Below are 26521 nucleotides of genomic sequence, written 5' to 3'. Positions count from 1 at the left end.
AAAGAAAGAAAGAAAGAAAGAAAGAAAGAAAGAAAGAAAGAAAGAAAAATTTGAGAGTAATAGCTACTTTCTAGCTTGCATCAAAATTATTTCCTTAGAAATTTAAATAAATTTAAACAACATAAAAAGCATTTTATGACTTTGTTCTTTTCCATTACCTACCTTGGTTCCAAAATTGTCATGTACTTTGGGGAAAATGCTCTTTTGAAATAATGAAACTTCAAATAGCTTTTGTCCAGGCCCCAAACATCCCTAAAGCAACTTGAAGCAAGACCAAGGGCACAGAAAAGCATGTAGAATTCTGTGACAATCTGTTTTTAGCCAGACTTTGATCACAGTTTGAGATGGAGAATACAGAAAATGTTTAAAAAAAAATTGTCAATGCCCACAGGAAATTTCACAAGGCACTTCAGAGAAACGTATGTTTAGTGAGTATTGGAAAAATAATAAAACTATTTAGAAACAACTTTTTTTTCTTATGCAGAACATTGCATTCTCAATGGCTTCCCCATCACTATGTTTACTTTTCTCTATGGACCTAGGAATGAGCTCTTAGTTGATTCTCCTATGATGTGAACCTCTCTTCGAAAGAAAGGAGTTGCAGGTTTGTGATGAGTCATTCAGCTACATGGGAGCTGCTTTTGCTGGGGAGTGTGAATTACTCCAAGCAACTGTAATCTTGATGTCATGCCACTTAGACTCTGTTCTAGCCCTGATATTCTCCAGTGGTGGGACCTTTGAATGGTCAGTTTTACACAAAGTTCTAGGGGTAGTTTTGGTCATGTATTTCTTAATAATGGTGATACATGCTAAGTCACTGTGCAAATATCATAAAGTATACTTATACAAAGCTGGGTGGCTTCACTTCCTACTTACCTGGTCTGCTTGTATGATGTGTCGAGTGCCGATGTATGATGCAATACAATGTTTTAAGACAATTTCCTTCTAAAATCTCAATAGATAATGTATGCCCTAAAAAGGGACAAAAATACAATTGTAGGAAACTAAATATATAATATAGTAACATGTTTGTTTAGTAACTTTCTTAAGTTCTATGAATATTAATAAGTATAAGCACTAGGTTTCACATATAGTTGTATATACTATACATGATCACTAACATGACCCCAGAAACATGAGTCATACATCTTCTGACAGTACAATAGCTAGGTCAAGGCAACAGGAATTGTCAGCTTCATTACAATTTTAGGTGACTACTGCTATATATAAGATTTCTTGCTCTTATGTAATACATGTTGTTACATGGGAAATCCTTGCAGGATCTTAAAGCATATTTTTCCTGCCTTTTGACTATAGTGTTCATCTTTAGTGAGGGTTACCTTATACCCAAAGTGATGAAAATTGAGTTTGGGGTAATAAAATATACTCCCTTAGTGTATTATAGAAGTAAACCATAAATAAAGTACAGTAGTGGATACGCAGTGTATCTGTGGTGCTAAAAAGTCACAGGTGAAACATATTTTGGAAGGAAAAAAAACTTAGAGAAAAATAAAGAGAAGTGTTTCAGAACTTCTTTAATATCATATATGGCTCTCATAACATCATAAAATTCTCACCTGTTATATAATTTTCAAGAAGCATATTCCTATTTTAACCAAGTTTTTCTTTTCTGAGGAGCCTGCCAATACGGTGTTTTATGTAAAATGCCCTTCTTTAAAATAATCCCTGGGCATTTTCAGTTTCTTCTTCCCTTCCATCTCCTTAACATTTGCATCTTATTCACAGTATATATTATAACCTAGATATCACTGGATAAACAGTCTCTTGTCTATAGACAGTCTTTTGTCTATCCAGGGATATTGGAGTATTTAGAACCAGTTTAGGCTCATGAGGAATCAGTGAAACAGCTTATTTCAAACTAGGGCATATATTTAGAACTCTATGCAAAAGTAATGGTATAGAACTGAATTTAAATTATTGACTTTGTCATTTTATGCTTTTCTTGTATACATTTCAAACTTTATTCTGCCGAGTAATCCCTAGGGTTCCTTGATATTAAATAAACGTTAATAATCAGAACAAACATACGAGATATTTGTCCAGTAAGATGCAAGCAGTATGTTAGTTTGTTAATATTGCTATAATAAAGTGTAATTGTTAGAGTGGCTGAAATGTCAGGAGTGTGTTTTCTCATAGTTACGGAGTTAACACTCAAAGTTAATGGTGTCAACAGGATTGACTTCTTCTCCTGTTTCGGTCCATGGCTGATAGATGCCTTTCTTCTTTTCTCATCTTCATATAGTCGTTCCTCGATATGTGATTATGTCTTCTTATAAGTACATGAGTTGTGTTGAATAAAGACTCCCCTTTTAACTTTGCCTTTTTAAAGACCTTGGCTATAGAGGGAATGCGGTTTTAGGCTTCTCCAAACATATGTTGCAGATGTGCAGTTTGGTCTTCGTGTGGGTCCCAAACAACTGGAGCAAAGGCTGTTCCAGCCTGTCTGTAGAATATGTTTTTTTTCTAACTGGGCTGCCTTGTCTGGCCTCAGTGGGAGAGGAAGCGCTTAGCCTCATAGAGACTTGAAGTGCTAGTGTCAGGGGATACCCAAGGGGCTGCCCATCCATTCAGTGAAGGGCAGGGGGAATGGGGAAAGATTGTGGGAGGGGGTGACTGAGAGAAGGCAGTGAGAGGGATGTAAAGTGAGTAAGTAAAAAAATAAAATAAAATGAAGACCCTGCCTTCAAATGCAGCCACATTTCCAATCAATGCCTGTCAGATCTACATCATGTAAACTTGAAGAAGATACAATCAATCCTATAACAGATAGAGAACATGTAGGTGATGGTGAGAAGATTGCAGTTGATCCAAAGTAAAGAGAAATTAATTGGGAAATTAAATTTTTTTAAAAAATAGAAATAGAGAAAAAGACACAGAAACATGTTGCCAAGAGTCTTGTTTGAAAACTGGCCCCCAATAATATTGCAGCTCTCAAAGTCCAGTAGCTCCCAACTACCTAGGTTGGCTTTACTTTCTCTTTGCTTTCTCTTACAAAGCCCTCAAAACTTCATTTGATCCCCCCACTTCATATGTCCACTCTTCAGTGGATAGTAGGTGGTGGAACGTAGCCAATATTAACTTATGGCTCTGTAAATTGGGACAGAGGCCAGAGTGGACATGTGCTTCACATACCTGCTGGGCTGATAATATATATGGTCCTCATTTCTGTTTCTGAGTTTGTACATCATCATATCTCCAGGTAGGACATTTCTCATAGGTCTGAGAATCCAACAAAGATAGGTTCTGTGGTGTGACTGAAGAGAGAGTGCTTCTCATCATTTCAGAACCAAAGGGAGAAAACCAAAGGAACTGAATCCTTGGGACCAAGCTCGTTCCTCCACTTCATTTATGGAGGACATCTACTGATCATTCACCAGTGTGAGCAGAGCCTTGGTTTGAAGTCTTTCATTCATGGTTCTGATTGGTCTGGCTCATGCCACAGTGAAATGAAAGGAAATTTGCAACTGCTGCTTGTCTCGCCAGGCAGTTTTTGTCTGGTGATACCTACTTCCGTTGTATTTTTAGCTCTCATCTGTAGCATTCTGTTTCTTTTGGAGGATGCTGTGCCTCTGGCTTTTCAGAGAACATTATGGAGTGGCCTGAGCTTCTCAGCTCACCCCTGATCTATTCTGCACAATTACAGAAGCAGGCTTATAATCAATGTAATTGAAGATCAGAGTTAATGAGGACCTCAGTGCCCGCACAGTCCCCTGAGCAACACTGGCTTCAGATTCAAGATAAGGAAATGATTGGGCTGAACTGAAAATCCATTTGGCTAATTAGATGATGTATATTCCCACAAGGCAGTGAGAGAAAAATGAATATATATGTATATATATGTATATATAAATATATTTAAAATAAGGAAGCATGACATTTTGAAGTTGAGATTTTGGCAGAGATTCATTTAAGAGTCATTGCTCTCTGGGAGGATCTAAATGAGTCTCTCAGAAAGGAATCTTACATTGCCCAATAGGGAGGCAGGGCTTTTAATCTAAAGCCAAGAAAATAAGACAGACATCCAGAAGAAAATAAGGGAAACATGAGACACAAGAAATAACACATTTTTATTTCCTTGTGAGGTAGTTTTCATTCCCATAAAAATGTGGCAATTTATTCAGAGAGCTGTTTGACACTCATTTAACTTACTAGTGCACTCTCCTTCCTAACTCTACCTTGTTTTTTCCTTTTATTATCTCCCCAAATCCAAATGTCTTCTGAACCTCCATCACACACTAAGAACTATGCTGATCATGACTTAAGCAATGCATGGCCCTTCTCATCAAGAAATGAAGGATCCAGATGAAATAATTAGTAAAGTGTAAGGGATAGGCACAGAGGCTTGCCTCAGACATGCATGTCTGATCGCCGATATTGTCAAGGACTGTATTTTATTCAACTAGGGTCTGGTATAGGCTTGCTCGTTAGTTTTGTATATAAAGACACAGCTGAATGAAATGATGGCATGGTGTATTGAAGTGCACACTGGAAGAAATTCCTTCATCAATATGGCAAGGATTGAGAGATGCAGGTCTACTGGGTACTCTGCTGTGTACTACCGAAGCACCTAGCTCTTGATCCTTTCCCTCTTTAACCTCTTCTGATTGATCTTCCATATAAGTTTAAGTTAAAGGTCAATTTTCAAAGCCTGCTTCCTGAGAATAACAGTTCTTTCCAAAGTGGGGATACCCAGCTTTTCAGATAATCCTTACCTCCCTCCAGTGTGTACAGCACATATTTATGCATATATTTGGTCTGCATTATTTAGCTCAAGATTCTCAATCGCTCTAGCTCATTTTCCTAACTTTATGAAAGTGTCTTACTTGGAGAGGACTTTACTAAGTGTTGGATAAATGAACACATTAAACTCAGCTCAGGAGTCTCTTTCACCATCTTTCTAATATCAAAAAGATGGTGAAAGACACTCCTGAGCTGAGTGTCTGGCTTGCTGGAGGAGGAGTAACAGGACCAGAGAAGGCATTCTCTACCAGAGTTCCTAGTTCTCTCTCTTTTTTTTTAATTGGTTATTTTATTTGTTTACATTTCAAATCGTATCTCACTTCCCAGTTTCCCCTCCACAAATCCCCTATCCCCTCCCCCTCCCTTGTCTCTATGAGGGTACTCCCCATCGGCCTACCCACTCCCCCCTCAGCGGCCTAGCATCCCTCCCATTGATGTCACATAGAGCAATCCTCTGCTACGTGTTCAACTGGATCCATGGGTCTCTCCTCCCTCATGTGTACTCTTTGGTTGGTAGTTTAGTCACTGGAAGATTTGGGGGGTCTGTTTGGTTGCTATTATTGTTCTTCATCTGGGGTTGTAACCCCCTTCAGCTCCTTCAGTCTTTGTCCTATCTCCTCCATTGTGGTCCCTGCGTTAAGGCCAATGTTTGACTGCATGCCTCCACATCTATATTGGTTAGGTTCTGCCCTTGCAGAGGCTCTCAGAGGACAACTATACCAGGCCCCTCTCAGCAAGCACTTCTCAGCATCAGCAATAGTGTCTAGGTTTGGTGTCGGCAGATAGGATGGATCCCTGAGTGGGGCAGTCTCTAGATGGCCTTTCCTTTAGACTCTACTCCACTCTTTGTCCTTGCATTTCCTTTGACAAGAGGAATTCTGGATTATTAGATTTTAGCTGTGTGGTTGGCCTCACCCCTCAACCAGGGGCTTGGCCTACAGGTTCTATCTTTCCTTAATTGGGTATTTCATCTAATGTCTTCCCTGTTGGGCCTATTTCTCAATATAGCCTGAAATAACCAGGAAGACCATAGCTTTAGAAACTGAAAACTCTTCTTTCAACTTTCACTCCCATCCCTGAGTAATTATGCATATTGGTCAGATCAATTTTTCTCTGTATCTCATGCATTCTTCTGTGAAAGAAGAAAATGATTATCCCAACAGACTGTTGGAAGAGAGCAAAACATGTGACATTTTTATCTCAAGAAAGAACAAGTATAACACACAAGGGATTATAGCCCTTCTCTGCTATCAAACATTTGAACATCACTTCACAATATTGTTTCAAAAGATATTCAAGTTAAAGATAACCCTACTGACTAGACCATTTATGATGCTGAAATACAATATCAGAGTGGTAATGTCTTATAAATAACAGACGTGTATTTATGAAAGTTCTAGAGTCTGGAGAGTCCAATATCAGGATGTCAGGTTTACTTTCTGGCAATGGTCAGCTTCCTGTTTCATTATGGAGCTATCCTTTGTTGGTGACAGCTTTGTGGAGTCTTTAATAGGACACTGTTTTCAATTTGTAAGAACTCTATATTCATGACCTATTTATCTCTAAAAGGCTCAAAGACAAGGCTCAAAGACACCTGCTTCCCAGTCTGATATTTCTCATTTATATTTCTCATATTTGAAATCTGTGAATAATGTGTGTAGAGCTTTGAAGTTCATAAGAAATCCAAATAATAATGAAAATTGCTCCCATTAGTCAATTTCACTGGGTACCCAGGACTTCTCTGCTTTAGTGGATTTGTGATGGTGTATCCCTATCTCCATTAAGTGCTGCAACACTAGCTCTCCTAATTGCAAGAGATATTAGTGGGTGGCCCATCTCTGCTGAACATTTATCGAATAAGCATCCCTCCATTGTGAAGGACTGTTTTAGCCAAGCTTATGTTCCCTTCCCAGAGATAGTCTGTAGTCCTTGACTGGACAATGTGTAGGTACAAATGCTTGTCTTGATTTGAAACCAGTGTGAAGAAGCACCCACTGCCAGAGTGTCCAGTGCAATCAATGGAGGGTTTTTCCATATCCTCATGACAATTCAACTTCTCCCACCCACCAAGACATTTTACTTTGGCCACTCCCTTACAAGACCATATCAGTGGACTATGCCAATCTGTGCCTTTGAATTTTCTTGCAGACAATGCTGATCTAAGGCAGATTCATTGTCTTATGTAATCTTGAGATCAGCATCTGGGGAGGGGGGGATTCTCTACCCATGCTATTTATGTGCAACTAGGAGATTGGTTTCTTGATAAAGTTTATATAGCTAGTAACACCATGAGGATCTGAACTCATATCTTGCTGGCTGTTCTCTTTATCACAGTACTGTTTAGCTTTTCTGAAGCAGCAGGATTAACCAAACTCAGCCCTGGGACACAATTCAATATCCATCCCTCAGTCTTTAGTGAGAATAAATACAAGAATTATCCATTTAAACAGCATGACTGTGTTTTTTAAAAGAAAAATCTGCAGTTGATACGGATGTGCAACGCCTTGCTCAAGGACCCATGTGACATGTTTCTCTTTGGGCTTTGTTCCAGTGGAGGAAATGTGGCTTTGCAGATAGATTTACATAGCTTTCCTTGCCAGAAGTTTGAAATACGGAATCCTACAGACTCATTTCTTTTTTTTTCTTTTTTCTCTTTTCTTTCTTTTTTCCTTTTTCTTTTTCCCTTTAGTTGCCAAAGACTTTAGGGCCAACTTCTAAAGTGGTCATTTCCTTATCTCAGCTTGATATCAACCATCAATCCTGCTGTTTCACATGGATGCTTCTGACATTCACACTGACAATCATGTTGTATCCTGTGCTTTTACATGGGAACTCCTTCTATAGAATAATAGGCATTGTGTGTTCATGTGAGCTAAAGCATATTAGCTTTAGCCCTTCCTTGATCTCAGATACTTGGGAAGACAGACATGGTTTAATTTGACCTCACCTTCCAGATCATTTTTCACTGGACTGCAGCAGATGATCTGATCCAATCTGAGTCCAATCATAGGGCAAGAGCAGTGCTTAATGTGATCTGATAGAGAATCCCTTGTTAAATGCAAAGGATGCTTAAAAGCAGAGACACTCTTCATAAAACTTGAATTTTTTTCCCCTGGAAAAACTAGGATATTGTTGTTATTGTTTCCTGATATGATAAAGAGAAGGAAATGAGGTAGGAAGCTTGGTTATATTAATTTGAGGACACAATCATTTGTTCTGCATAATACCGGCTGATATAACTAACACAACTCCAGATACACTCTTTAAGTCTTATTTATTCCTATTCAAATTCATACTTTTTTACTCTATGAAGCTTGGCCTTAGATTTGTGTGATTGCTGAATACATATGTTCATCGTTTACAATATAATGATGGCCAATCCAAAGGAGCATCTTGCCTCCTCCAAACTGGGTATACCTATAAGCATGTGTGAATTTGTATAGGATATATAGATGTATATGTAAACACTGTATAATGATACAGTAATTACATTGGAATGTATAATGTATACCACATGCATGCATACATATGATATCTCTTATGAATTAATGAAGAATTTTTCAATTCAGACATTAGGAAGTGAGAGGATTTTTGACCTACATATGTTCTAGGAACATATTTAACCCTTCATTAGAGAACAGGTTAATTATTGGAAAATAAAAACAAACAAAACAAATCCCCTTAAATCTCAGCCTCTCCTGGCTTTTAGGCCCAAGTGTAAAGGTCTAACTGGAAGTGATTCATAGCTACCATTCATGTAGAGCCTGACATGACCCTTTGATCTCAGCAACTGCCTGTGTCTCTTCCTGTATTTTCCAAACACCAAGAATCAAGCTCATTTATTTGTTTGCTTGCTTGCTTAGTTTTTGAACACAGTCTCCTTCAGCATCTCGGGATGACCTGTATAGATCTTACTGGCTTGGAAGTTATGATCTTCATCTTCTGAGTACTTGGATTATAGGCATATGCCACCAAGATCTCCATCAACATGTGGGTGAGGGTGTATATGTTGGTGTCTGTGCACAAGTATGTGTGCATGCATGTGTAGTATCTTTCCTTAGAGAGTCTTGGAATTTCCTTGAAGACACCTATCTTTACCTACCACAATCTACATTTCTACCTCATTATCTCCTTCAGAATGAAATAAATGGGATTGAGAGTATAGCTTAGTGATAGTGTACTCAGATACTGTATGTCTGAGTCCCTAGTTTTGAACAACAACACAGAAAAAACAACAACAACAGAAATAACAGGGGAAATAGGACTTGATTCCAGGTTTCTTATTTTGCACACAGATACCATCCCCTTAGCTGTGGTACTCATTAGTGCACTCTTTCAGAAAGGGATGCAGTGGTAACAGGAACAGCCAATTTTACTTTTGAGATTTTATCACGTTTTATTAGAAACATTCAGGCACTGTCTATACACCTTTCATTAACCTATTGCATTCTCATATTTGAGGTGGTACTCCTTAATATTTTCATTTATAGATGAAACAGTCAAGGTCAGAGTAACTGAATGAGTTCCACAGAAGTCAGTGGTCTATAAGGGTAAAATCTGGATCAGAACTCAGTCCTCAGGACACAGTCTTATCCACTAGACTGAACAGGTTCATGTTGACTTTGACACCATAATGACACAGGGTAACAGTTCTGCCAGTGTTCTTAGCTAAGTGAGATGTAACAAGTGAGGCTGAGCTATTTGCATTTTTGTTCCTGTAGCACCAGTAATGATTCTGACACTGAGGAGAAAGTAGCTGTTGCTTTCTATTCACCTACAGGGAGCAGCTTTGTAGTGAGTGAAGGAAGCTACCTGGATATCTCCGACTGGCTAAACCCTGCCAAGCTGTCCCTGTACTACCAGATCAATGCTACCTCGCCATGGGTGAGAGACCTTTGTGGCCAGAGAACGACTGATGCCTGCGAACAGCTCTGTGACCCAGAAACTGGTGAGTCATGCGGTGCGGGACTTCAGGTGAGGGTGTATGCACCGAAGAAGAGTCCAGATTCTTTCCACTTAAATAATCAGAGATGGCTGAGCCACTGACAAGAGACCTGATAGAAAGGTCTGCCAGTCCAATCAATTAAACCATGTGATTTCAGTCTCTGATAAAGGAGGAAAATCTTAGAAAACCACGGAAGCTCAGAGGTAGAAAAGGGCACAGAGAACATTGAGGCTAACCTCAGCAAGGCAGACTGTCTGAATGCCATTAGACACTGCTGAGTTCATGTCCTGTTTGCTTTTATATCCATATTTCTCAACACAATAGTGTATATCATTCAGTACTAACGAAAGACACGAGTACCTAACACACAAGCTTTTTGTTGGGCGTAAAGGAATTGATAACAAATAATAGACTATCATATGGCAAGAAAGCAGAAGAGGGAAATATATAAGGCTGGGGATAAAAGGGAGAAGAGTACAAGTGGGTGTAGGGGATGAATAAAATGAAGTAAAATGGCATGTGTATGAAAACAGCAAAGTATGATTGTTTATACAATAAAAACTAAAATTTTAAATAAGTGAGACAGTCTACAGAATTTTCTCCATGTATTCATTCATTTGCACATCCAACTTAAAAGAACTTCCTGTAGCCAGGCATATTTTTAGGCATTTTTTTTTTGCCTCCTGTAATCTATATATGAGTTTCTATGGAAAAGAACAGCAAATCTGAAGTCTCATATGGTAGCCGAAACCCATACATGCCTGTTTATTTTAAATGAAATAACATTAAATATTCATAACCTCCGTCACATTAGTCAAATTTCAACTCATTCTGTTTCTCTATATGACTGACTAAATACCTTCTTATAGAACTGAGATAAAATCATTTAGAAAATTCTATTTGACAATGCTGTATTAGATAAACATATACATACATGTGTAGATATATGTAAACATAGATATAGAAATAGACAAATGATGGATGATAGATAGAAAGATACATACATAGACAGTCAGATAAATACATTGATACATTTGATACATAGATAATAAATAGATAATAGACGATGAAACCTATGCAATGTTAATCTTGCAGTAAGAACGAAGATAACAGAAAGGTTCTCTGGAAATGTGTTATGTAAGCAGGTAACTTACAATAGAAACAGATAGAAAAATGTCACTCTGGTAGTTTTCAAAAATAGAAGGCCCTGCATGCACCAATTCTTTGCAGCAGAAACTCATAAATGGACCATTTGCTGGTCACTGATAGGGATTCCGAGATGGCTAGAGAAGAAAGAAGGAGTACAAAGCACAATACAAGTGTATATTTGGGAGAGGAACAATTGTTCAGACAATTTATAGGATAATGTGAACTTTTAGTGAAATGGAAAGTCATTGGATGTTTCTGATCCAAGGAACATGTGAGCATGAATCCTGACCAATATTTTAACAGATCTATTCTGGCTGGTGTGCAATAAATCCTTTCTGAGATGTCAAAACATACTATTACAATAATCTAAGCAAGAGCTGGTAATGGCTTAGACCATGAGATGAAGGGGAGAAAATGCTAAGATATTAACAAATTCTGGATGACTGTAGTATAGGCTTGACAGCATTTGTTATTAGCTATGTGATGTGAGAAATGGAGTGCAGTCAAAGACGATCGCGAATTTTCCAGTCTAAATGGTGAGACAAATCAAGTCATCATTTCCAGAGTCGGGCATTCCACTGAGGGTCAGGGTTGGGTGAGAGGTATAAAGACCAGAGTTGTGAATACTAGTTCAAGAAAACTACTGCCTATTACACAGAAGTGGAGAATGAACACTTGATTTCGCTCCTGATCTGACTGTGTTTGTGCTCTAATATTATAACAGCTAGCAGTGCTGCCTGCTAATAAAAAAAAGAACTTACCTATTGGATAGGATGATGTTGAGATATCTCATATAAAAATCATATTTATACTGGTAGATCCCATCCCCCCACAGCTCCTGTGTGATCCATGTTTGGGTTCTGCCTACCTGTCTGACTATTGCTCTCAGCCTTGTACTTACCCACAATCTTAAGGAACACACAGCTTAGGGTTAGTAGATTTTTCAGAGAAAAGTCACAACTTCTTTATGCCATCCAAACAGAAAATAAATTTAAAGACTTACTCTGTGGCAATTATGAGTAGGGAGGATATAATGTGTCAGGAGGGTAGTTGCCCTTTGGTCCCTCATAACAAACAGAAAGGAGATATGTTAGGATTAGACAATTATTTGTGAATAATGTTTTGGTACTTTAAATTTATCATTAAGTATTTGAACTGCTTATAGCTACTGGCCAAAAGACAGGCAGAATCTCATTCTGCTAGTGGAGAAGGTGCCTCCAATTTCTTATCCCTCCTCACTCTTCTGAGCCATGTGTATACAGCATTCTATTTTTAATGGCTAATCAGTCACCTTTGCCAGATACTTCCTGAAATCTGGGCATCTGTCAGATGTCCAAATCAATCATTGAAGAAGTAGGAGATAGACAGCTACAAACTGTGTTGAAGTAGTGAATCTTGCCTCATATATAAAGAAAAGTGAGCTAACATTTAAAACAGAAGCCAAAACAACAGAATAAGAATTCATTAAAGGTTCATGATTCAAAGAGGAGTCTTGAACAGATATAGAAATTTGTTTTAATGCCATCTACACTGTATCCAAACCAAAGAGATGCTATCTTACTCAAAATGAATACATAAGACATGAACAATACATCATTTACAGATGTTAATCAGTTCATGATCGTTCCTGTCAACCACAAATAGGGAAACAGGAAGCAGTTAAAACAAGGGACTTGCCAATGTTGCAGAGGATTGCAGAAACCCAGCTATAACTAAGATCTCTTCATTCTCACTGTTTGTTAGCATTTTTACCTTGAAACTGTATTCATCTTTACTTCAAAGTCTCATCAACCTTGGTGGAAAACTCTTTGTACAGATGTCATTATGTTTAATGATGTACAGAAGACAGAGGTCTCTGCTCTGTATAGTAACTATAGTCTGGAGTAGGTCCAGTCATCTACTTCTCAAAAGGGCAAAGCTAGGAACTAAGGCAAAACTTTAAGCCAGATAACTGTTGAATCTCTTTTTGGTAGGGTAGGAATCTGGTTTTAAATCCATGTCCTTTAGTCTAGTCAAGAGCCTGCTGATACCATTTTCACAGCCTTCCCATAGTTCCACTGGGGACAATCAATGCAGTTCTTACACAATCTGGTCAGACCATTGAAACTGCATGGAGAGTTGGTTTTCTTTGACTGTAACTCCTGATAGGATGCTCCAGAGTATCACTCTGTTCCCATGCAGATTTTGATAACACTAAGTGGACTCAGTTGGTTTACAAGAGAGCACATGAATTTGGAAAGTGATAGGGAATATTACAAGAGTTAAAATTAGGGAGTGCAGTTAAATTTGACAAAGACTTGTTATATCCACACATAAAATTTTCAAACAACAAATGTTTAAATAGTTAAGATAGTAAAAATAAATAATAACAATAAGTTGTAACCTTCATACATACATAAATACATATGTACATACATACATACATACATACATACCCCTCCCACACACATGATCTTAGAGCTGGAACCATGTACAGAATGCACCAAGACCATCTCATCTCAATAGCTGTGAGCACTGATGCCAGAAATGACACATAACAAGATCAAGACCCTGGTCCACTGATTGCAGAGTCAAGATTTATTTGCAAGATTTATTCTGTTGTCTGAATCCAACAGACCTTCATAACTTACATTTTCTCAAGCTTTTTGTTTATTTCTTTGTTTGGGGTCATTTTTAACATCTTTCTCCCTTTACTGGAACACTATGAGTATCATTTCCCTAATTCACATTTAGTCAAAATGTATTTCTTTTCGGGTATACTCATTTCAACTTTCCTGTTTATGACCCAATGAAAGAGTCCTGTTTTGAGTGGTGATAAACTTGGATGCTTTCAAATGTCAGTATCATTGTTGCTGTATTAAGACAACACTCATTTTTGCCCAAATCTATCACTAGGGTATAAACTTCGGGAGAAGATGTAGGTGTGCATCAAGATGTGTATTCCCTTCATCTGTCATTTAAGTTCAGTATTGTGCCTGCTATTCAGTAAGGGAAAAAAGGAAGTGCTTCCTTATGCTTCCAGAACCACTCATACACAACTATTATAGTCTTTCCTCCACATCTGCTAGCTCAAGAATTCAGATTAAGTATTTTCAAAGTTTTGAAAATTGGCTCAACAAAAAATATCCACAGTCACAAGAACCAAGAGTATCTCATCTCATCTTTCCAGACCACAACATCCTGGAGAACATCACTTTGTATTATTCTCACTGAAATATACACTCACAATTTTTCCTTCTATATCCCAAGGGACAAGGTCTTGTGTGGTGACAAGAGTTCCTCTTATGAGCTGAAGTATCTTCCACTCTAATATTACCAACCTCCCTAAACTCTTAGTTAACTGACTCTCATTTCCTCTCAATAGTGTGAATTAGTTTTATAGTTATTAGAATTCTTGTTTATTAAAAAAAGATTTAAATTCAGAATTTCTATTTAAAATTTTATCCCACCTACTAGAACTTAAATTCTAAGTTTAGAGATTTTGTCTAGTTTATCTCCATATTCTTCCCATCCTAATGCTCAGCAAAGTGTCTTCCTCTTATAAACCACTAAAGACATAAATTGATAAGAATATCTGCAAGTGAAAAGTCAAAAATGAGAGCCTAATATATTTTCATGAGGCTTGATTCAAGCCCACTTTGGAAAATTTAGTTCAATTCGTTAGATTCAATTCAAGCAAGATTTTCTTAATTCCACACTCATAAGTCTATGTGTTAGGAGCTATGGGAAATCACAGATAAATTGGACAGTGTTCATTTCATTGTGGATTTTACATTCTTACAAGGATAAAAAAGAATCTGATAATATAGCTATTATAAAAAATGTAGTGTGCCATAAATCAAGAACGATGCATTATCCAAGTGCTTCCTTCCTGGAGAACAGTGAAAAATGGATTGGAGATGGGGGTTCCAGGAGATGAGAGGTATTGAGAGAAAGATGACCTTTTTGCTTAGCCTTGGAGAATCACTGGGAAGTGTATTTAGGAAGATTAGCAGAGAACTCAACATTAAATCAGAAGAAGAAAGTGTATAAAGATTCAGAAAGCACAGAGCAGTAGCATTGGGATAGCATCTAGAATTATTTCAGAAATAAGTGGAGATAGGGGACTAAAGAAGTAGAGGGGTACTGACTGGGAAAATAATATGAAGTGGGCTCATAAAATGCTCATCCTCTCTGAGAATGCAGCTCAGTAATACAGCATGTGCCTAGCATGTATGAAACTCTGAGTACTATCCCTACTGCCCCAAAATTGATTGATACTTATCTTTTTTAAGTATGAAAAGATTTTTAAAATAATCATCAGATTTTATTAAGGTTATTAGATACAGAGACATGGAAAGTGACCATCATATTTAACCCCATCTGTTAAGAGACATCTAATTTTGAAAAAAACTTCTGGACTTACTTTTCAGTTAACCACATTACATCAAGAATAATAATTAGGGGTAATTATGAAAAAAATAAAACTGTTCTCCAAGCCTGTGTATCTTCTATATCTTCTACTTTTATATCTGAAAAAAAGTGGCCCAGTTTCTCTTTTAAAAAGCTGTGTACACACAGCCACAACTAAGTGGACTCAGTAAGTACAAGAAAGAACGGAGAAGAAAAAGCCATCCAGAGACTGCCCAACCTGGCGATCCATCCCATACACGGTCACCAAACCCAGACACTATTGCAGATGCCAAGAAGTGCTTGCTAACAGGAGTCTGTTATAGCTGTCTTCTGAGAGGCTCTTCCAGAGCCTAAAATATACAGAGGCGGATGCTCGCAGCCAACCATTGGACTGAGCATGTGGTCCTCAATGGAGCAGTTAAAGAAAGGATTGAGAGAGCTAAAGGGATTTTCAGCCACATGGGAAGAACAAAAATATCAACCAACCAGATCCCCCAGAGCTCCCAGGGACTAAACCACCAACGAAAGAGTACACATGGAAGGACCCATGGCTCCAGCCACATATGTAGTAGAGGATGGCCTTGTTGGGCATCAATGGGAGGAGAGGCCCTTGGTCTTGTGAAGGCTCAATGCCCCAGTGTAAGGTAATGCCATGGCGGGGAGATGGGAGTGGGTGGGTGGTGGAACACCCTTATAGAAGTAGGGGGAGGAAGAATAGGATAGTAGGTTTCTGGAGGGGAAACTGAGAAAGGGGATAACATTTGAAATGTAAATAAGGAAAATATCCAATAAAAAAATTCAACAAAACAAAAGAAAAAAACCTTTAAAAAAAAAGAAAGAGCAGAAGTTGGGGAGGATAATTAGGAGAGCTAGAGAAGAAATTGGGAAGGAGAGAATGGGGTGGATTTGGTCAAAGCATATCATGCCTATGTATGAAATTCTCAATAAAAACCAAAACAAAAATGAGATAGACATAATTTATAATGAATAAAACAACCTGGGTATCCATCCCATGTGCAGTCACCAAAGGCAGAGACTGATGTGAATGCCAGCAAGTGCATGCTGACAGAAGCCTGATAGAGCTGTCTCCTTAGAGGTCTGCCAGAGCCTGACATATACAGAGGCAGATACTCACAGCTAACCATTGAATTGATCAAGGGGTTCCCAATGGAGGAGTTAGAAAGAAGACTGAAGGAGCTGATGGGTTTTGCGGCCCATGGGGAGAGCAACAATATCAACTAACCAGAGCTCCCAGGGTCTAAACCATCAGCCTGGGAGCACATAGGGAGGGACCCATGGCTACAGCTGTATATGTAGGGGAGGATGGCCTTGTTGGGCATGGGTGGGAGAGGAGATCCTTGGTCCCTTGAAAGCAGGATGCCCCAGTGTGGGGGAATTCAAGGGTGAGGAGGTAGGAGTGTGGGGTGGGGGCACATCCTCATAGAAGCAGGAGGAGGTGGGATGAGATAGGGAGTTTCTGGGTGTGGGGAAATGGGGAAAGGGGATAAAATCTGAAATGTAAATAAAATATCGAATTAAAAAAAGCCCTTTCTTATAAGGATCAATATATGGGTCTAAACAAAGTCATGGAGGCAAGTTTTGGCCATCATGCCTCAGAGAACATGCAAGTCTTGATAAGAAGGATCATTTTTGTTAAATGTCAGACAGAGCAGAAGTAATGAGAAAAATGCTATACCTGAAGAATAAGTATCATGCTACAGAGAAGATAATTCCCTAGCTCTATATCACTGCCAAATTCAGCTTCATTTATCCAGAAATTTCAACAGTTAATACCACCTACAGAAATGACTTGGAGTAGGATCTTTTGTGCATTAGAAACAGCTCACGTGGACTCATGAGAGTTCATTATTGGCAACTATGACCAACTATTCAATAATATCATATGGTTGATGTGGATGTTTGATAATCTGAGGCTTTTTAAACCAAGAGAGCAGGTAAACACCACAGATTAAAGATTCATTTTCTTAAAAAAGACAATTATCAAGCATTTATTCTCATGCTACTGAGGGATGGAAATGAGCTAAACAAGGACTGAGGAAAAGAAATGCTTCCCAAAGCATGACATGATGTTCCTTATCCTAGCGAGTTCTTATTCTTCTTCTTTCTGATTACAGAAGGTAACTCTGAAGCCATGGCTTATCAGTTGAGATAATCAGGCTGTAAACTCAGGAATATCACAATTGATAATGATTTATGGTGAAACAACTTTATGAAGGTTCTATGTAAAATGTTAGATTTTATACATTTAATTGGGAATAGCTTATAGGTTCAGCAGTCCAATCCATTATACTCACAGCAGGAAGGATGGCAGTGTCTAGGCAGTCAAACATAGCATTGGAGGAGTTGAGTTCTACATCTTGTTCCAAAGGTCAACAGGAGAACTACCTGGTTAAGAGGAAGGTCTAAAAGCCCACACCACAATGACACACTTTCTCCAATAAGGCCACACCTCCCAATAATGCCACTCTCTAGCTAGATCATATTCAAACCACCACACTACCAAATGGAAGGACTTAGTAATAGCAAAATACTAATTATTTAGTGACATATTCATTGTTCAAACATTTGATAAAAAAATAGTAGAACTGTATTTTGAGTCAGAATCTGTTACAGATCTTGACTTCTTTGTCTATTTGTAGGGTTGTATCTCAGTTACGTAGCCTAGAAGAGTCCCCCCCCCCTTTATTGTAACTATAAAATATGAGTACAGTTCCTAATTCTCATCCTTTGTTAAAGTAAGAATGAAAACAAAACTTATTATTGAAGTAGTGAAGTGCCTGATGAATGAGCGCACTCATTATATGTTTTTTTCCCTACAATATGTGTTTAGTTATAGCATCTTCATGAAATATCTATATTAAGTTAAGCAATGCATGACAGCATTAGATTATAAAAGAAAAAGGAAAATAGTAGCTTACACTTTGAGTTTACATCTATTATAATACAGTAGAAAAATTCTAGATATTCTTATAGATTGATCTTTTACTTTATCTTTGTATGATTTTTAATTACACACAATGAAAAGATTTCTGATCGTAGTGCCAGCCTTGACACAAATTGTGACTTGCCCTTGACCATGTTATACACTACAGACTTTGGAGTCTTTGTCTTTAGCAAAGTGTTGCATGAGAATGTATTTTAATGTAGTAATGGTCCCTAGACATCATGTCATCTGATCGAATGAGGAGAATCGGGGACACAAAGGTCCAGCAAGTTTGCCAATGTCACTCAGTAAATTAGTGGCATGGTACAAATTACAACTCTAAATAATTCCTAAGATACTTTCGAGCTTGACATTCATGTCTCTATGACCTTCTAAGCTCTAATAACTTAGAACATAAGTATAATTGAAACAATTTATAAATGGCATTTATGGCAAATGGAATTTTTTTACACAGTTGAGATGAACTTCATTCATATTCAACCATAATGTCCTGTTTATTTTCATGTCTTCAAAATCTACTTTTCATTTGAAATAGGATATGAAATAAAAATACACTGTATGTAGTTATATCACATAGCATTCTTGGTTTGTACTGAACATTTCTGATTTTTATACATTGTTTTGGTTGTATTTTCAACCTTGTGTTTAAAAAGTTCAAAGTATCACAAATACTTTATAAAACTGTAAAGTCCAAGAATTCTCAAAGATGAGAAATATTCTTGATTTGAAAGAGATGGTAACACTAAGATTTGTAGGTGTTGTGGCAGATACGTTGATGTGAAACAGTGTGTATGTGATATGCAGTTAAATAAGCTAAGACATATTTATGGGTAGTAACTTTGACTCAGACTGGGTAGGAAAGTCTACAATATAAGTGTGTGTTTTAGAGAGACTTGGTTTTTACTCACCTTATTAATTCCAGTATGAAAATGTAACAGTTCTTACACCTACATGTATTTCTTGTCTTGGATATTCAAATGAATCATCTGATGGATGGACATATAAAGGTATGTATGTATATATGTATGTATAAATGGATGGATGGGTGGATGGATGGATGGATGGATGGATGGATGGATGGATGGATGGATGGTTGGCTATATTAATGGATGGATGGGTCGGTGGATATGAATTTCTATTGCTACCACACCATGGTTTAGTCATTGAGCTACATACTGAATTAGGTTTCAGCACCATGGATAGCACTTGGTAGGCTGTTGTTCTGGCTAAAGTATGCCTGCCTTTACTAAATAGAGACATATCAAGCTAATTTTTTTTTTTCGGAAAATCACCTTTCATTAGCTGGATACAGCCAGTTTTCCATGAATTTCAATATATCTACTCTTTTCCTTGAAATCAGCATTAGTCTAGTAGAGCATCATTTTGATCCACAGAATACATAATTTTCTCCTACTCACCATTCTTTTACCCTGAGCTTTATAGATTCTCAAACAAAATTTATTGAAAGTATGAATTAGTGACTATCATTAACTTTTACTTGGGCATGCAAAATAATGGAAACAAGCTTTTAAAACCATTTCTAATAAAAGGCATTGAAATAACAGCCACAATAGTTCTGTTTACATTTCATGAAATGAATTGGTTACAAATGCTAACCCATTTGATGTAGTTTCATTATGTGTCTAGGCATTGGAGGTTGTCACAATGACGAGATACATGGATAATAGAGGTAATAGTAAATTTTTGATGAGACATAAAGAGATATACAAATGCTAAAGTGATAGTTGTAGATTTGTAATTTATTATGTATATATTGTAAATGAAGCACCATTATGATACTTTATATAATTACCCTGGTCTTTGTTAAAACTCTTCCATATAGTTATTACTTTCATTTTCCATATACAAAGCTTTATCTTAAAAGGATTGGCTGACATATTTGCCTAGCATCACTATTAGAAGTTGAACTAATATTGAATGATATACCAGAATCTTTTGATAAACTATTCAACAAGAGAGTTTGCTTAGCACAAGAAAGAAAGAGACATCATGGAATTTTCTTTCTATTAAGTATTTATCGAGAGTCTCAGAGATACACAAGAATTCTTTGGACAAAGAACTTACAAAATGAGGCAACTTGAAAATAATAAAATAATAGAACCCAATTGGATTAAGGACAAGCAGGGGATGGGGAGGCAGAACTAAGAAAGGATCTGTTCAAGCATTTATGAATTATAGAGAAACAATTTTCTATTTCTGTTTAGGTCTCTTATTGTATTTGCTTTGAAAGTATTGTGAAATGTTATGTTGTGCAAGAGGATTGTGGTCTTTTTGAAAAGGGTGATCTGGGTCAAAGATGAGGTCATGAAATTATAGAGAAGCTACAACAGCATGCAACAAGCTTGACTGCTCAAAAATTGAGAACAATAAGGTTACAGTGTTCTAAAAAAAAAGGAACTGAAAAGTTTTCCTTATAGAGAAATTTCAAGTGTGACTGAAAGTCAAGCCAATGTTGCCTCTGAACTTGAAAAATGTTAAATTTGACATTGCAAAGTATTGCATAAGAAAGTTGCCTGCAATATCTCTTTCAGCCATTCTGGCATGATTAAAAGTGAGATCGTAGATATATAACATTTGACATTTAAAGTAGATACTATTTTATTTTATCCAAATACATCTAAAAACTTTATTCAGCTACTGACATTTGTTTATGCACCACTGTTTAAAAGAGTAAACCCTGTCATCTAAATATATTGATAGAATTTCGAAATAACGGGTTTATTAACAAAAGTTTGAAAATAGGTGACACTGGCTAATGCTTAGTTGAGATAGATGGCTTCTAAGATATATAGCTATGCTGTGAATTGTTCAATAATTGCTAACACTCAGTTAATTCCTCTTATTAACATGATAGAGGCCCTTCTGGTGCTATTCTCCCTCCATAGAATTGTCCACTTTCTACCACCTTCATATTTTACATGTGGTCTTCTTTTGTTGCTTCATTAACATTATTACCCTTTGGATTTCAGCTTAATGTCACATCCTCAGCCTTCTAGATTAGGCTATTCCTCTTGTGTTCTGTACTCTAGAACTCTGTTTTTCCCTCATAGTAAGGTGTATGAATGGTGTAACACTGACATGGAAGTAACAATGCATCTTAGCCTTTTCTATGTCCTTCATAGATATCTATCTCAGTCAATATCTTAATAACCATTTCGTGCAGATACAACCTTGAAATCATATTGTAATCAAATCAAACCTTTACAAATGTACTACTATTATATCCACTAAGAAAATGCTGTGGACAATCACCAAACTGTACTGGAAACTTGGCTGAGGCTTCATGTTAATAATATTAGATGTGAAAATGTATGTATTTGAATTGATGTAAAGATATATGGTTATGATCATTTTATAACTGAAGATATTAAATCACAAGTAATTAATTTTTTCCTAAGTCATCTGTGAAGTGATGGAGTTTATATTTTATTCCAAAGTCTGCAACCATGAGCCTATGTTATCAAATCCAATGGCAACCTTTAATTATGCATTTATTTGTTTCATTTCACATTTAATTATTCCTTGTCTAAGGAATTCCATGCTGTATGAATGTCAGAGCTCTGTCATTTTTCACTGCTTTATCCCCAAACCCATGTCACTATGTTTCACATCCTTGATGTTTAATAATGAATACTAGAATTAATACAAATCAGGTGAAATACTAGTCTTAGAGACCAATCCCATGAAATTCACTCTTATATTTGCAAATACCTCATGGTATATATTTGCACATGACAGTTTTTCCCTTCAGGACTCTATGTACGTTAAAATTCTAGTGGAAAGCAAATGTCATCATGATCTTTGTGTTTAGATGAACTTAGGGACTCCTGATCTTGGAACCCAGATGCCAGGAAACTGGGACTACCACAAGCTTCTACCTTTAATAAATCTGTGAGGATCAAGAAAGTGTGCTATGCATCTACATGTTCAGGAGTCAAATCCCAGCCCCATCCACGCTCATCTGCAGTACTTGGATGTTTTGGACCTCCTTCCTGTACTCCTATTTTTCCTTCCAATGAAACCAAAGTAATAAGATAAACAGCCATCAGAGGGATATTATGAGGATTAAACTAGATAAAGTGCATAAAGCACTTAAAACATGAGCCTTGAAAGTAAACCAAAGCAAACTTTGTTATTACAGCTGTATCAGTGATAAAATCATAGACTGAATAAAATAATCATTGTGGGATCCTGAAGAAAAGCGCAGTTACCCTGAGTTCTGGCCATCACAGGAGGCTTTTAGAGTAGTAAGAGAGAGGGACAAAGATGGGTGGTATATCAGAAAAATGACAATAATAGAGTTCCACTGTGTGATGGTAGCTAGTAGATACCAATGACATTTACATTAACATGTGAATTTATTGCAATGAATGAAAATTAAAGGTTCATCCCCATTGGCTGCATTGCCATGTTTGAAGAACTACATAGCCATGTGTGACCAGTGGCTCCCATGCTGAACTCAGATATACATCATGGGATTGTTGCAGCAAGTTTACTTAATGCTATGAAAGAATAAATATCAGAATTATATTTTGGTCTACATTTCCTTTCATTAAAAATGCTTTTTGTTTTCAGTGACAATGCCATGAGAAGCACTGTATTGTTTAATGGAATTCATCATGAAACTGAGTGAAAACGTGAAATAGTCCAAATGCCTGACAGTGCAGAATCTACAAACTATGTCCCACTGGCTAACTGACATTTGGTATAAATAAAGTTTTATTGAAATATGACCATGCTGAATAATTCTCACATTGAACTGTGAAAATAAAGCTAAAGAGTCACAAACTGTAGCTTGCAAACTCTAAGACGCTTCTCTGTTCCTGTTTCTAGAGAAAAAAATAAAATGACATATTATCTCCCTAAGGAATTGATTCAGTTTTTTGACAGAAAATGTGAATCACTCTTTGGGTATTATTTATTCAGTCATGTATTTGTTTATTTAATAGTCAGTGGATATTTATGAAGCATCTTAGTGGAAAAAGGATGGAGGCATGGTTAAAATGAACAAAATATAAAACTTTTGACATCATGAAGCTCAAAATTCATGGTGCAAGGGGGCAGAAATGAAAACATATACATATATATTATATAAATAGATAAATAAATAAATAAATAATTGCATCAAATGCTAGAAGGAGGTGATAATGATGATGAATCTATGTGTGAGTGTGAGTGAGTGTGTGTGTGTGTGTGTGTGTGCTGTGAAGAGGGAAGTGAGTTGCATATTTTCAAGGTGGATATCATTGAATAGTTGAGAGAGTAAAGCTTGCTTTGCCAATATCAGGGGAAAACATCATTCACGTGGATGTATGAGCGTGTGTAAAAGCTTTGAGCAGAGACTGAGCTTTATATTTACAAGGAAAATGGTCAAAAGAGTTTCTGCACTGGAAGCTGAGAAGTGTTAGAAGATGAGATGAAGGCATAAGCAAGAGTTTTATATCCATCAGCTTGCTTGCTTTCACCCTGAGTGCAGTCTTGAACCACATGATCAGTCTGGATCATGCTGAGCAGAGGAGAAGACATTGTCTAGCTTATGTTTTAAAATGATTATTAAACTACCAACAATAGAGAAAAAACTTTAAGGAATAGAGACAGGAGTAGCAAGACCAATAAGAAGCCCAGCCTATGAGGATACAAGTCACATATGAAAATGACTTCCATTAGGTATTTACAGGATTCGTGGAAAGAGGTGGTCAGAATCCAAACACTGCATTTCATTCACTGCTTCTTTTGTTTAGTGAGCACCAAATATATGTCAGTCAGTGTGCTGAGCAATGGGAGTAACAAGCTAAAGTAGTGAAAAGGCACCATGGAGATTCCAGAAAACAGATTTCATGGTCTGACATCAAAATTGGGGAATCTTTTTGCTATGACTCCAATACGTGCAAAAACTCTAGTCCCAGATTTCAAGCTGTGTTTGAAGATAAAACAAAAAAGATGGCACCAAAGACCTATGACAAGATGAAAAGAGATATACTGAAATAAGTAAAACAGTAAGGGCTGATGAGAGCTTTGCTGGCCATGGTTAGATAAGGATGGAACCAGAGTGAAATAAATTAGGAGTGTTGGACACAATACATAATGAAGTCTTGCACTTGCACAGTCATTTGTCTCTTCTTAAATTTAGACAGGTAACCATTACAACTACTACAACTATTACAACAGGTGGACATCATAATTATTGCAATAATGGGCACATCTTGCCTGTCAGGTCAATAGAGTAGCATATTGGCTCTATGGCAGAATAAAACTGTTGAAGGCAATGTTCCCCTACCAAACTATATAGCAACATTAGGTATGCTGAAATGTATCCATCAAGAAGAAAGCCTCTGGTTTAGCCAAATTTCTCTATGACATGTGGCCAGAGAATATATAACAACAACAGCAACAGTCTGTAAGGAAACCTCATACATAGTATATTCATTGGGAGTGATATTGGAGGGAGGAATTTTGAATGGGCGAATAAAGCTGCTTTCAGAAGCCACAGGCTATTCAGTGAAAATCTGTGCCAATTATAGACTAAGGTCCTATAAGCTGTTAACCATAGAATACAATAAATCTCTAATATCAATACAACCATTTTGCATATCTTTTCTAACAGGAAGATGGTGTTGGCTTCTGTCAATGCTTTAGAGGATGAGTCTTGCAAGGGTGTGTTCACAACTTTCATTTCTGATAAGCGTTTCCATTCAGGATATTTAAGGCACACTGTCTCCTCCAAGATTCATGAATGCATTTATTTCATAAACTTAGACTCCAAAGTTATCTCAGTCACCAAGGATGAGCCATAAAAAAGACCATAATCTAGAAGAGATAATGGTGGATTGTTTTGGTTTTGGAAAGGCAGAAGGGACAAGGTAGGAAGAGTCTGCATTAAAATCAGACAGAACAGGATCAAAAGCCTGGCTCTGCCCTTGATTGTTGGTACATTTTCAAGCAAATTGATTTCCGCAGGACTCAATTGACTCTTCTTTTTAATAAGGAAAAAATGTTCACCTTTACTGTATTATCAGATGATTGTAATCACTGTTAAGTACTTGGTGCATTCTATGGTAAATATGCACCTTAAGAAAATGGAAGTTATTAAATTAGGGGCAAAACAGACTCCCCAGAGTTGCAATGATGAATGCACAAAAGGCTTAATCATTATGAGTGAAAGAAACAATGACAGATTTCTGAGCATAAGGGAACTCCTGGAAGCTACTTAAAACACAGCACTTAGCAATAGCATGAGCCTTTTTTGGGCATTTGATTCTATCTGTAGGGGGCTTCTCCATTGCTCCACATCATCCTCTCCCCTTTCCTTAGACTGCAAGATGTTTTTGTATAGTGTGGTTAAGGGGCGTGTGTGTGTGTGTGTGTGTGTGTGTGTGTGTGTACGTGTGTGTGTGTGGGCAAGTACATGCATGCATGTAGCAGCCTAATAGGCCTATTAGTTATGTTGTTGAAGCGCCTCTTTAAAGAACTTCCCTAAATGGGTTTGGATTTATATTGGATAACAGTGGACAAGGTCTCACCATGAGTCTTGTTCAGGATTTAGCAATCAGTAATATGGTACACGGGATCAGTCAGGGAGCCCAGTTGGCTTTGCTCTATGCAGTAGAACAGCCTTTGGCAACCTCTTTTTGACAATAAATGGATAGAACAGGAGAGCCAGATTTTAGTAAAGTCCAGTATTGGATATTTGGACACATGGTGCTTGCTTTTAATGAACCATGACGATTGTCCATCATATATAAGAAAATGTACCTTAAACCATTTTGTGAAAGAATGCGTGCCCTAGTAGTAAAAACTGCAGCATTTCACAATTTGATCATTGAAGGAAGAGAATGGGCTAGAGAAGGTTGTGTCCATGGCTTAAGGATGATGGGAGATATAAAGAGAGTGTGATAGGTGGAAAGAAAGAGGAAGCGAAGTGTGGAGGACACAGAGGGAGGGAAGCATGAAGGGAAGGAGGAAGGAAGTGAGGGATGGAGAAAGGGGAGGAGGATAATTCAGGACTGACAGAAAGAAAATATGGGACTAACATGACGTGGCTGCGTTTGTAGTTGCAGGTAGCTCAAGGTGCAGTATCTCATTTAATCTTTGCACCGTCACCTGAAGTAAATGGTTTTTTGTAATTTATTTGTGGATAAGGAAATCTTGGTAGTTCTAAGTGTTTAGTATGGGTTTCTCTGATTCAAATCTCATTTATTTCATAGAAGAGTGCTATGATATACAGCCAAATGTGTGTGTGTGGAGAGAGAGAGAGAGAGAGAGAGAGAGAGAGAGAGAGAGAGAGAGAG

General features: G+C 37.3%; 1 protein-coding gene across 2 annotated transcripts in view; it reads left to right on the top strand.

Moving 5' to 3' along the window:
* Astn2 (astrotactin 2) overlaps nt 1-26521 on the top strand; it is a 931927-nt gene that overhangs the window by 393126 nt on the left and 512280 nt on the right. For both annotated transcript variants that reach the window (XM_028779954.1, XM_028779955.1), the window contains one exon: nt 9542-9709. In XM_028779954.1, coding sequence (XP_028635787.1) covers nt 9542-9709 — 168 coding nt within the window. The remainder of the gene's footprint in view (nt 1-9541; nt 9710-26521) is intronic.

The sequence above is a fragment of the Grammomys surdaster genome, unplaced genomic scaffold (assembly GCF_004785775.1).
Source record: "Grammomys surdaster isolate TR1022 unplaced genomic scaffold, NIH_TR_1.0 363, whole genome shotgun sequence".
NCBI classification, from domain to species: domain Eukaryota; kingdom Metazoa; phylum Chordata; class Mammalia; order Rodentia; family Muridae; genus Grammomys; species Grammomys surdaster.
Note: the sequence above shows the minus strand (reverse complement) of the source record. Positions and strands in the feature narration are given on the sequence as shown.